Consider the following 12,855-nt stretch of genomic DNA (forward strand, 5'->3'; position numbering starts at 1 on the left):
CCGCAAGAGCTATGGAGTGTATTCTGAAATTTGATAGAATATAAAATAGATCAGTCTGGAGTTTGGGTCCAGCATGCAAAACATCATTTAGCGAGATGTTTGTTGATGATTTAGCTGATGCGTCAAACACAACTCTTAATTTGGTGGTGCTGCTATGTTCTCTAATTACTCCGTGGTGTGGCATATAAAAACACTTGCGATCTTCTACTATGATCTCTTCTGCTTGCACTAATTCCATGTGGTTTAAGGATAAATATTCCCTCATGAAATTCTTGTATTGATCATACATGCTAGGATTTTGGATTAGTTTCCTTTCCAACGACAGAAATCGTGCAACCGCTTGATCTCTCGAATTTCCAAGACTTGGTTCTTCCTTGAATGGCAGTTTGACTTCATATCTTCCAGTGTCATCTCTAGTTGTAGTTTCTGAGTAAAACTTGTCACAGTTTGCGTCTTGAATGCTTAACTTTTCTTTCTGAGGAATAGATTCCAATTCCCAGAATTTCTGAAGAACTTCATCAATTTTTACACTGGAATGGTGACTCAATTTGGTATTTTCTATACCTTCATATAACTTGGACGATACCCTTCCTGAGAGAATCCAACCTAACTTTGATTGAATAGTAGTAGATGTGTCTTTTCCACCACTTATCTTGCGACCTTGAATTATGTCAAAAAATACATCTGCACCTAATATTATGTCTATGTTTCTGGAGATGTAGAAATCAGGATTTGCTAACTGCAAACTTTCAATGTGTGACCATTTATGATTAGAAATAAGGAAATTTGGTAATTTCGTAGTAAGTTCTTTAACTATTAGTGCTTTAGTAGAAAAGGTTTCTGAATTAAACCGTGGAGTAAAGTTTAAATTTACTAAGTAATTGGACTTTCCAGCAACTTGATTACCAGTTCCTATGACTAAGTGATTAGTTGAAAATGTTTTTAGATTAAGTCTATTACAGCATTTTTCAGTCATCAATGAGGTTTGAGAACCACAATCGAGTAAAGTTCTACACAGTTGCCAATGTCCTTGAGAATCCTTGACTTTGACTAAAGCTGTAGATAGCAGAATATTGCACGAATTATTCAGACCAGTTAAAGCTAGACTGCTGGACTGAGAATTATTAACTTGAACAGACTCACTTGACCTCTGTGCAGAATTATCGACTGAAAGGTTCGATTTGTATGAAGAATCATGTAAGAGAGTGTGGTGTCTTTTAGAACAATCTTTGCAGTGAAAAGTAACTTTACACTTCGAAGCATCGTGATTAGCTCTCAAGCAGTTAAAGCAAAGTTTATTCTTCTTCGCTAGATTCCACCGTTCTTGAGGGCTCAAATTTTTGAATTCTGAACATTTGAACAATGCATGATCTAAATTGCACAATACACAACTTCTACGATTTACGTTTGTTACGGAATTATAGCTAACTGACAAAATGGATTTCAAAAGTTCCTCTTTGGGATAGTTTTCTTTGCAGGTTTTCATGCTTCTGGCATGCTTTTCTAAAAATTCAATAAATTCCTTATACGATGGAATTTCTTCATCTTCTAATGTGAGCTCCCACTGTTTTCGGATATTATCATCTAAGCGTTTTTCGAGAAATTGAATAATGATTAATTCTGAAAGTTTGTCTAACTCAAATCCCAACGTTTTTAGATTACGAATTGCTTCATTGCAAGAATCCAAAATATCCCGAAGAGATTTAGAAGTCATCAATTTGACTGGTTTAATGCCAAATATTTTCGAAACTAAAGCATATGATAACTCTCTTTTGTTGTCATAACGACTAATTAACGTTTCCCAAGCTTGAGAATAATTATTTTCTGTGATAGGAAAGCCCTTTATTAGTCGAGCAGCTTCTTCTGTAACTGATGCATGCAAGTATTGCAATTTTTGTAGTTGACTTAAATTAGAATTATCATGAATAGTCGAAATGAAAATTTGTTTAAAGCTAATCCAATTACTTATATTTCCGTTAAATGCTGGAAGATCGAATTTAGGCAAATTTATGCTCGTACTTGTTTGAAAAGGTCCACTTCGCGATGGTAATGTAGACCGATTATCTTTCTCAAAGTCAAGCTTAATTTTTTCAATTCTGCTTTCAATATCGAACTGAAGATTTAGAATTTTATCTGAATATTCTTGGCTAGCTTCTATTTCATTTTCGAATTCATCCATATCTTCGATTAAGTTTTCAACTTCTGCATCAGCGACTTGAATTTGATTTAGCTTACTATTTAATTGCAGCTTGAATGTGCTTAAATCTTCCACAGTAACGTCTTCATTATTTAACTGCTCAGAAATTTTATTCAGTAGCTTAGTTGTTGCGAATAGTAGCTCGTTTCTTTTTTGCTTTTCATACGCAGATGCAGCTTTAGAAGTCATGGTTTATCACAAAATGATAGATAGCATGAGAATAAATAGAATAGAATGTCTCTATATCATGCAATAAAGTATAATAAAATAGAATGTGTATCTTCTGTTGTAAACCAGGGTTAAGAACCTTTTCCGAGAATTACAACAAAATGTATCAACATTCAAGAATGATTTTTCCGATAAACGTTTCTTATACACTTCACTCAGAATAGAATATCAACCATTTCAATGAATAAAAGTCTCAGTTTCATTTATAGCACAAATGAATTAGAATAAAAATGTTCATGGGAATTTGCATTCGAATAAGAATCAAATGTCCGTTATTTACGTTTTATGCAATGTCCTACATTTGCATTTTTCATTACAAGAGATTTTAAAATATCGTACCTTATGAAAAGGATTCCATGAATCATAAACGAAACATCAAAATCCTCACTGGTGGCTCCAAAAATGGTTGAACATGGCGGGCTACGTGACTTTTTTTGAATTGTAGAGCCGCTTACTCTTCGTTGTGAATTCGCAATAAAATATACTTGCAATAACTATACTGAAACATTTATTACAACACACGAACGTAACATTTAACATAAATTTAGAAATAAATATGACTTAGAATGATCGAGATATTTCAGAATGAAAAGAATGTGATGCAGCAACGCTGCTTGACTTATCGCTACTCAGTAATCTTTTTGTTCCATCAAGAAACTTAAATTTTAACGTTGCAACTCACGCAAGCAATGAAAATTATAATAATTAAATTAAAGTTCTAGGCTCAGCTGCAGACGATAAGAACTACCAATAAGGACGAAACTGCAGTCAATGGATATCATGAACGGGCTGTCGATATTTTTCATGTACTTCTGCCTAAGCCCTGGCGGACACTTACTGCTTAAATTACGAACTGCTCATTCATGGGGGGAGGGGGAGGGGGGTCATTCACTGGTCGGTTTACCCTAAGCCAAAAATCTATATGGTAAATTTATTTAGATTCTTGATTACTTACCTCTTTTACAGCTGTGAAAGTAAATTCAGATCCCCTCCTTTTGAAGCTCTTTACTCGCCTTGGCTTATCTTTCGACTGTGCTAGTGAAGTAAGTACAGCAATCTTGGAGATTTTATTTCATAGCCTATACATTTTTTTTTTTTTTTTGAAGTGAAATTTTTCATGTGAGGGCTTTGAAATTCTGATCCTCAACCTTTGTGTGGGACGGAGATGACGAAGTTGTTGTTTAATTGTTGTCGAAGACAATGAAAATTAATCGTAATTATAAAGTATTTTTTGTCATAGATGTAGTATTAACATAGATGTAGGCTACACTAGAGCCGCTATATATATAGTCGTATATACATAGGAGCCTTAGATTATACTATATCTATGAGTTTTGTCAATAAGTTTAACAAATTAAGTTCAAGGCTGAAATTAAGCAAGCATATAATTCAAGTCAAGACATCAGTTTAAAGCGTAATCCATATTGCTTGACTTCAGCCTTTGAATTAGTTTGCTGACTCTTATTAACAACATTTGCTTCATAATTACGAAAAAAAAGTTTCATCGTTTTTGGCAACAATTAAAAAGCGGATTCAGAGTATTGTTTAATTTTGCAGTTGTTTATCATCTATTTTCTTCATTAAACCGCTTCTTCATTAAAATATACAACTTTGTTGTGAATATGCCAAAGTTAGGTGCAGAAAGAACAAGAGCGTGGTGTGAGAGAAATCTTGCTGGTGAAGTAACAGTTTAAAATGAGAAAAAGGAAAAGAGATAAACTTTCACTTCCATGGTGTCTCTTTATGGCACTTTTTTTTTTTTAATGTGTTGCCAATTAGCCTGGAATATTTTAATCTGCACATCTCGATTTTGGAATATTCTAAAGACCTTTTTTCTTTTTTTGCTGTTTAAATTTTGTCTTCAAAAGAGTTGCATGTCAACTCTCGCGCCTACAGAATGATCTCTGTGAAAGTTGCTTTACGGCTACTGCATTCTCAATGCGGAGAAAACAACCTACTCTTTCTACGTTTGCCTGATTCCGTGCAGAAGTGGTCTTTATAAATGTTCATCTTTGCAGAAAACGAAGAAAAGCGTTCTGAAAAAGTACTAACCAGCTGTTTCGCTAACGTATATGAGTTGCCGAAATAAAAAGTGGACACGCCTACCATTGCGTCAGAATGATTTTAGTTAGGGGAGAGTGTTGTATCTTGGGACGGGACGTTTGTACCTTGGGACACTACTAATTTCTAAGAATCTATTCTTATCTGCCATGTTTTAGTAATCTCTATTAGTATCCTTCGCCATTAAATGGGGCCATAGTAAAAATCAGCATCAAATGAGTAAAATTGACGATTTTGTGAGAGAAAGAAAATTTCACGACTCAAAAGTAAATATTTTCTTCATTTTTATTTCATTTTCTGTCTTTGTAATTGTAAATTTTATCAACTGAATTTTATTTTGTTATAAAAGAGAAGTACTTTAAATAATTTGTTTATGAGAAAATAATGATAGTGCATCTAGATTGACCATCATTTCGATTTTTCTTAAACCACGTGGTAATTGTACCTTGGGATAGCGAAACATTTTGTACCTTAGGACACGTTCCAAGATACAACATATGCATGATTCTTAATAATTCAGGTACATTTAGGAACATGAAACGATGTTCTAATCTTATGTAGTCATATAAACACATTTAATGTAAGAAAATAATTCATAATTCATTATTCATAATTCATTATTAAATATTCATGATATAATTCACTACCATGAAAATTTTTTTTTTTTTTTTTTTGGCTACGTCCTTGGCTACGTCCCTGTACTGCGTCTTATTACTCTGTCTTACTTCAAAACGGGGACCGGACGCTTTTTTCGTTCTGTACTGTTCAAACCTTTAATAGTTTCAGGTTATTTAGTTTTGAAAATCACCATTCATTTCTAATTAAGTAACAGATTCGTATCTTATAGCTTACAATCATATAGCGTTGTCTTCATGCCTATAAAATGTTCTTTAATTAATTGTGTGTAATTTTCTTATTATTAAAGTGTTTTAAGATAAGTAAAACATTTAAACCTGGTTAAATATTTAATACACTTATCCCTTGCTAAGATTTTTACTTTGCGTAAACTTGCCCCGCGTTCGGGGTAAGTTTACGCAAACAACTTGGACTTAAAAAACAACAACATTTTTTTACGGTTAAAACCACAAGCTGCGCATTAACTGAATATACAAATTTTGATTCCATTAACTGCTTCATACAATCACAATGTTTAAAATGTATTCTGTTAAAACACAAAAATTAAAATTCATTGAAAAAAATCCTCATAAACGTGCCCTGGTGTACCCTATAATTTTCTGTAAAGTCTGATATAGGTAGTTTTGTTGTATATTATCAACTTCGATATATTCCAAATATTTCTACTTTATAAATTAATTTAAATACACTACGTTAGTTATAGTTATTTTATTCATATGAGAAAAGTCCCCCCCCCCCCCCGTCCTTTTACCAGTGAATGATAAAAACATTTCTATATTACCATTGCGAAATTAAGTTTAGTGTGCCCCGTTGATCTAGAAATTTCTTAAGTGTGCCGAAAAGTAAAAAAGGTTGAGAAGCACTGTGATATTGTATTGCAGCACACTTCTCAATGAAGTGTTTTTTGACCTAAAGTGTTCGAGCGTAACTTACTTTTTGAACTCTCCTATTACATATCAAAAAAAAAAAAAAAAAAAAATAGGCTGCGGTAATGAAGAAATTTTTTTTATGACTGATATCCACCTGTACACTTATCATAAAGATTATTTACAGCAGGTAACGTTATGAATTTTTATTTCTTACCAGTCTTAAATATGAGGGAAGAAGTAATCTGGAAAGTTTGTATTTAGATGAAGCTTGGCTGTTTAAGTTCATCGATATAGGTGTTTTTTTTTTTCAAAAAAAAAAAAAAAAGGAAAAAAAGAAAAACCGTCATTTTACACGAAAAAAAAAAACTTTTTTTTTTCTTTTCTTTTTCAATGTTAAATCTGCTTGAGTTTATCCCTGAAAAAATATGAATGAAATGAAACCTCAGACGATTTGTAACTATGACGACAAAAAAAAAAAATTCCCTCTCTAAATAAATGTTAAAAACAGCCGTAATCTGAAATATCAGAGCAACATCGACTTTAGTCAAGTGACGATAATAAGTAATTCGTGATTGCACAACTATTGGTATTTGTATCAAACACTCTTATCGTAATCCTCAACCATCACCAAAAACGATACTTCAAGGCAAATTTTTGAGAGATGTGGATTAGCAAGCAAACAATGAATATCTCTCATCATCTCTCTCTCTCTCTCTCTAGTATGCATGTAATAAGAGCTGATGCTCAAAGATTTAAATGGTATGCTTTTGAGTGTTGCTAATATCTTCTGTTTGCTTTTTATTTAGGGAGAAATTCGCATGGTTTTAGAAGCTGGATGCTCCCCTCAGAACATCGTGTTTGCTCACACCATAAAGACACATAAAGCACTCAAATACGCCGCTAGCGTAGGAGTCGATCTTCTGACGTTTGACAACAAAGAAGAATTACACAAAATTTTCAAATTCCATCCGAACGCAAGGTACCCATTACTTTCTGATGGATTAATAATTATTTTTTTAATCGGAAAATTTTTTAAACTAATAGATGTAAAACAACTAATGAACCTTTCAACTTTGCTTTATAAATTACTAGTGGTACGCGCACGGCTTTGAACGTAGTAGAAAATTAAAAGGTCATTTTGTTCGCCTGTATATTTACAAATAATGGATAATGTATTTCTCGCCAATTTGTTATATTCATTTGCTTGCACATGTTACGGTTCCATGTTATGATAATTCCGTGATTTATTCGTCCACGTTGAAATAATTTGCTCGGTAAAATTTTCTTAAAAAATTGGAATATAAAAAAAAATCGAATTTTCGAAAAATCGCTTCGAAGTGCAACCCCCCCTCCCACCCCCACCATGCTACAAACTAATTTTGTACCAAATTTCACGAAAATCAGCCGAACGGTCTAGGCGCTATGCGCGTCACAGTGATCCAGACATCCTGACAGACTTTCAGCTTTATTATTAGCTAGAGGTACCCGCACGGCTTTGCCCGTAGCACAAAAATTAGAAGGTCTTTTGGTTCGTCTGCTTATTTACAAATAATGTATGGTGAATTTCTCGCCAATTGGCTTGCCCATGTTACGATTCCACGTTATGATAACTTGGTAATTTACTCGTCCATCTTATGATAATTTTGCTCCGGAAAATGTTCTTCAAATTGGAATAGAAAAAGAACAAAATCGAATTTTCGAAAAATCGCATCGAGGTGCACACCCCCATGCTACAAACTAACTTTGTGCCAAATTTCATGAAAATCGGCCGAACGGTCTAGGCGCTATGCGCGTCACAGAGATCCAGACAGAGAGACTTTCAGCTTTATTATTAGTAAAGAAGATAAAGATTCTTTATTTGAGGCAGTGAGAAGCAAAGAGGTGTAAGTGCCAAAACTAAGAATATCGAGATAACCTCTCCTCTGTTTCGGGGCAAGAGGTCGAACTAGTATTCCTGGTAGGTGCTGATATACAGCAGGACTTTAAAAAAAAAAAAAAAAAAAACAATGAAAACCTATCTACTGTTCAACCACGGATTGCATGGAATTTCCAAACGTCTTAATAAGGCGAATCTATGAATAAGGGGGAAAAGTGAAAATTTGATGCGCGTATTCCGCTCATTTGAATGAGACTCTGCTTCTGCAAAAGCTGATATCGGTAAAAAATAATAGATTCGTCCATTTCCGGCTGTAAAACGGATGTTTGTCTTTCCATACAATCCGTGGTCAGACAGTAGGATCTCAACTTCAAATGCGTTTCCCTAGAAACTTTAAAAAGTCTACTTACATCCTTTTGTTTCTCCACTGCCACATTTAATGTATTGCGGTGCGGATTTGAATAAAAGACTGACCTTTAAATTTCCTTGAATATAGTATAACCTCGTTGATCCGGTTCCCGTTTATCTGGATCTACGGTTTATCCGGATTAAATATGTATAATAAAAAAAAATATTCATTTAAATGATAATTCTAAATAATGATAGCAAGAACGGAACGATAAATGCGCGAACATTCGCTTTTTATTTTGCTTAATTGTACAACTCTTGCATTGGTCGTACAATAACTTTTTGTAATCTAAAAAACAACAAGGCATATTTGGATTGTCAGTCCGACACCACTGGAGCTGAACTATAAATGATAAAGTGTTTGCGGGAAGGGATCCTGCACTGTAAAAACGATTCAGAAACGTTCATGGCAAATAATGGGCAGCTAATGTGCCCAATTTCTGCCAGTAACATATCTTGAAAAAAACCAGGAACGTGTTCCGCTAAAATTCAGTAACCTTCCTGAAATTATCCTGAAAGCCTCCTGAAAAATTCAGAAATCTTCCCGTTTAAAGCCAGTCGTGTCTCTGGATCTTTAGAGTAAACTTAGGCAGGCATAATATAATAGCTTGGCATCCTTCTCGATTTATCAAGAAAGTGCTAAAAGCTGTATTGCAAACATGACCAAAGCTAAGACGGAATTGCAAGCAAGTATCAAAATTTTACTCGCCTGCAATTATACTTAATATACTTAATCTATTATTCGCAGTCCCCCCCCCCTTTTCTTCCTTTCTTTTTTCTTTCCTTCTTTTTTTGGGATGAAGGGGGTCAGTGTCGCCCCCCCCCCCGAGCCCCTAGTTTTCGATTAGGCTGACATGGTCTCTCGTCGGGCCTGGTTAATAGATGACAAGTCGTTCGAAAAAGCTTAAGAAAGGTTCTTGTAATCACGAGATATGCATCCGCAATTTATGTCAAAGGCGCCCATATGGGGAGCAAGTAGATGCTCTAGCCCCCCCCCCCCATTTGAACTTAGAACTTCCTTGCTTTTAGTACTTTTTTCTTTGCAAAAATGTAAAAACATTTCTTCTCCAGCCATTAATGAATAATTAAAAATGTCAAATTTTAATGATTCTAATCTGTCCTGAAATCGGTTTCAGCGGGGAAAATATCCAGCGAAACCACAGGGAAAATATTCGAGTCCCAGGGGCGTAACTATGTACCGCACGACCCCGCAATGCGGTCGGGCCCGAAGTCGAAAGGGGCCCGAAAATTTTTAAGCTTTATTTTCATTCAGTTTTATTAAATTCTTCCGTTAATCAAACTTACTTTAAAGGTTATATTGTTACGGAGTACCAAAACTTTGCACTTCTTTCCAATGTAAGTAGAGAGTGTAATTTAAAATCTACTTCATTCTGTTGAAAGTAGATTCGTAATTCTAGAGCTTGAATCCGCCACCTGGCGGTGATTTAATAAATTAGAGAAAGAGGTAAAACATATAAGGTATAACTTGCAAGGTAGATCTCATTGAACAGGTCATATCTTACGTTGGAGCGCAGTCTTGGTTTTACCTCTTTCAGCAGTCATTAGTCAGAGACTGCAGCGCCTCTTATAGTTTATTTGAATTGCGAATTGGAAAGTACTTATATCAAAAGAAGTATATGAAATCACCCGAGAGTAAGATAACTATTTCATCGGCAAATACTATATCTGTTTGCAGGTTGTTGCTGCGTCTGAGACCGAAAAACGTGCACTGCATGTGGGATTTGAGCGACAAATTTGGATCCGACATTTCGGACGTCAAAGACTTGCTGAAGACGGCCAGGGATCTTGGGCTCAACATCGTTGGAGTGAGGTACGAATAAGCGCACCTCTATGGAACGTCAAAGTGATATTTACTGACAGTTTTTGCTATTAACATCCCTCTATTTTTTACTGAGACTGATTTCATTCATAGCCTGAGATCCTAAATATGAGCTGAAAGCTAATTGCGGTACTTTTATGACAAAGTTGTTGTTGCTTAAACCACTCGGTCACCCTAGCCCGAGTAGACAATGCTACCCGATTTTAGGCACAAAAATACGGCTTTGGGTAACGGAGCACCATTAGGTGGAAGTCCGATTTAGCTCATACAGCACGATAGATGAAACACCACCTTTCAACATTTCAATAATCTTGATTGACACTAAAAATCGAAAAACTCCTGGTTCAGCACCCACAGAGGTATTGATTTGGAGTGGGAACTTCGAGGACTTTGTGACCATGACATGTTAAACGTGCCCCAGTCACCATTAAGCGAACATGGAGGATCTTCGACCGGTTGGCATCAAACCTTTTCCGATACAAGCAGTACAGTTGTTTAGATGGTGCTTGACGGCTTGTTTATTTTCTAAAATGGCGAAAGCAGAAAACTGTCTTTCACGTCACCGCCATAATTACGGGCGTACTTACCTTACAAAAAAAAACGTTAATATTTTAATGGAACCTTCATTGTTATGATTTTAGTTTTTGGATTATTGTAATGAAACTTTTAATGTTATATTTTATGACTTATTTATTTTATTCGGCGAATTATTTTACTTCTTCGCGATATAAGTTATTTACTTCGCGATTTATTTTTCTTCTAAATAGAATTTTTAGTCTTGTTTGAAACTCAGTCGTGATCCACATTGGCAAACTGACGTATTATGGTAGCATTAAACAAGCAGTTTCCAAAACATTGCGATGAATAAAATGCAAAATAATCTCTTTCAGTTTCCATGTGGGAGCCCTGTGCACAGATCCAGACTCTTTTGTGTCTACGATTCGAGACTGCCGGACAGTGTTCGATATTGCAGAAGAATTTGGGTTTCGGTTCGAAATCCTGGACTTGGGAGGAGGATTCTTCGGATCAAAGGGAACAGAGGAATCGTTCCGATGTGTAAGCCTGGGGGACATTTTTTATGATGAATTATGCATATTGCATTAACATAGTTCAGTTGAGAATTCATCAAATTTGGCAATGATCTAAGTGATATTAAATTGAAATTTTATGTGTCCTCACCGAAGAGATCTAACAGGGCTGCTTTCCAGGAGTCAATATGAAACCGTTTTATGTATGATTGTCACATGACAGCCGGTCGCAAGGGCCGTATTTCAATGGAGAAAACGAGCTATTTATCACTTTTTTGGCGAGAGATGTTTTGTTTAGCTCGAGTTGCCATAATAAAACCAATGATCGTGCCAAAGAGAATGCGAAATCCTGTCAAATGGTTGGTTGTGGCTTTTTGGGTTAGGTTATAAGATCTGTAGGGTGGGGGAATTAAAAACATGAAGGATTAATAACTTTTAAGGTATATTCAAAGCTAATATAAGAAATAATGATTTCTTCTACAAATTGTCCTTATAGTACGCTAATTACTTGAAGACAAAAAGTCAAGAAATGACCAAACGGTCTAATCTTGTGCAAATGAAGGCTTTTTCCTTTACTGTATGTTGTTTATTTTACATTATCTGAATCGCGTAAGAACATTCTAGATACGTAAAATAAACAACATACAGGCAGGGTAACGGTCTTAGAGAAGCCTGCTGTAAATATAGAGGTTCAATGCGTTAGTGTTGAGGGAAAAAAACACACAGATAATCCGCACCTCATTAATTGTACCCTTTTTCAACAGTTAATATGTGGTTTATACGCATGATAATACGGTACGATCTTTTTTTTAAGCACCTACGCACAAAAAAAAAAGAAAGAAAAATTTAAAATAAATAAAAAGTTATAAATTATTGTCTGAAAAATGTGAGGGGCCCGGGCTCCCTCCCACGAGCCGCCACTGATACATAAATACACTTAGAGCTACTATATATACAGGCTGACGCATCAGCTTAAGTTAAGCCATTTTGGATCGGATTTTTCATTGTTGCGGAGCTAGGGTTACCAGAGTAAAGTTTCCGGTTTTGCCAAATTGACCAAAAATAATATTTAACTTAATAAACAATTCCCGTGCCGCTAATAATTTCTTGTAATGAAAAATCACCTAACGTGATAACTTGCCAGAAAAGACAGCCCACTCAAACACGTGCTCCGATCCAAAACGGCTGATCTAAAGCTGATGCGTCGGCTCGTATATATAGGGGCCTTAGATACACTGAAAGAAAATTTCGAAATGTCACATATTATTTCTGGGACACGTTCTGGGATTTAACGGGTTCATGCCAGTTTCCCGTGCAAACCAAGTCTTTTACTCTTTAAGAAAATGTGTCTCAAATCCTACACATTTCATGAATGCCGACTTCTCACTATTGTGAAAAAAATTTTTAGCTATACCAGTGTGAAAAATATTTTCAGCTTCTTTATTAGGTGTTTTGCCTTCAACTCAGTTACTGCCCAACCAGAAAGACTGAGGCCCAAATAAGAGTGAAATACCGTCTCTGGATAATAAAGTTTTGTAGTTATTGCAGGCAAATATGATGTTTGTTACTTGCTTGCAGTTCTGCCTCAGCTACATAACCATATTTGCTTCAGGAACTTTCCTGGAAAATCAGAAAGGCACCTAAGCTATTACTATAAAACACATCTAAGTTTTTTCTGGAAGTTCCTGATTTATTCCAGAAACAAGACTGGC

The 12,855-nt window shown here is 35.3% G+C and overlaps 1 protein-coding gene across 1 annotated transcript in view; it reads left to right on the forward strand.

The window, feature by feature from the left end:
* LOC129219926 (antizyme inhibitor 2-like) overlaps positions 1–12,855 on the forward strand; it is a 143,008-nt gene that overhangs the window by 104,982 nt on the left and 25,171 nt on the right. The window contains exons 4-7 of the mRNA XM_054854243.1: positions 3,392–3,468; positions 6,798–6,970; positions 9,972–10,106; positions 11,006–11,171. Of these exons, the coding sequence (XP_054710218.1) occupies positions 3,392–3,468; positions 6,798–6,970; positions 9,972–10,106; positions 11,006–11,171 (551 nt within the window). The remainder of the gene's footprint in view (positions 1–3,391; positions 3,469–6,797; positions 6,971–9,971; positions 10,107–11,005; positions 11,172–12,855) is intronic.

The sequence above is a fragment of the Uloborus diversus genome, chromosome 4 (assembly GCF_026930045.1).
Source record: "Uloborus diversus isolate 005 chromosome 4, Udiv.v.3.1, whole genome shotgun sequence".
In the NCBI taxonomy this organism is placed as follows: Eukaryota; Metazoa; Arthropoda; class Arachnida; order Araneae; family Uloboridae; genus Uloborus; species Uloborus diversus.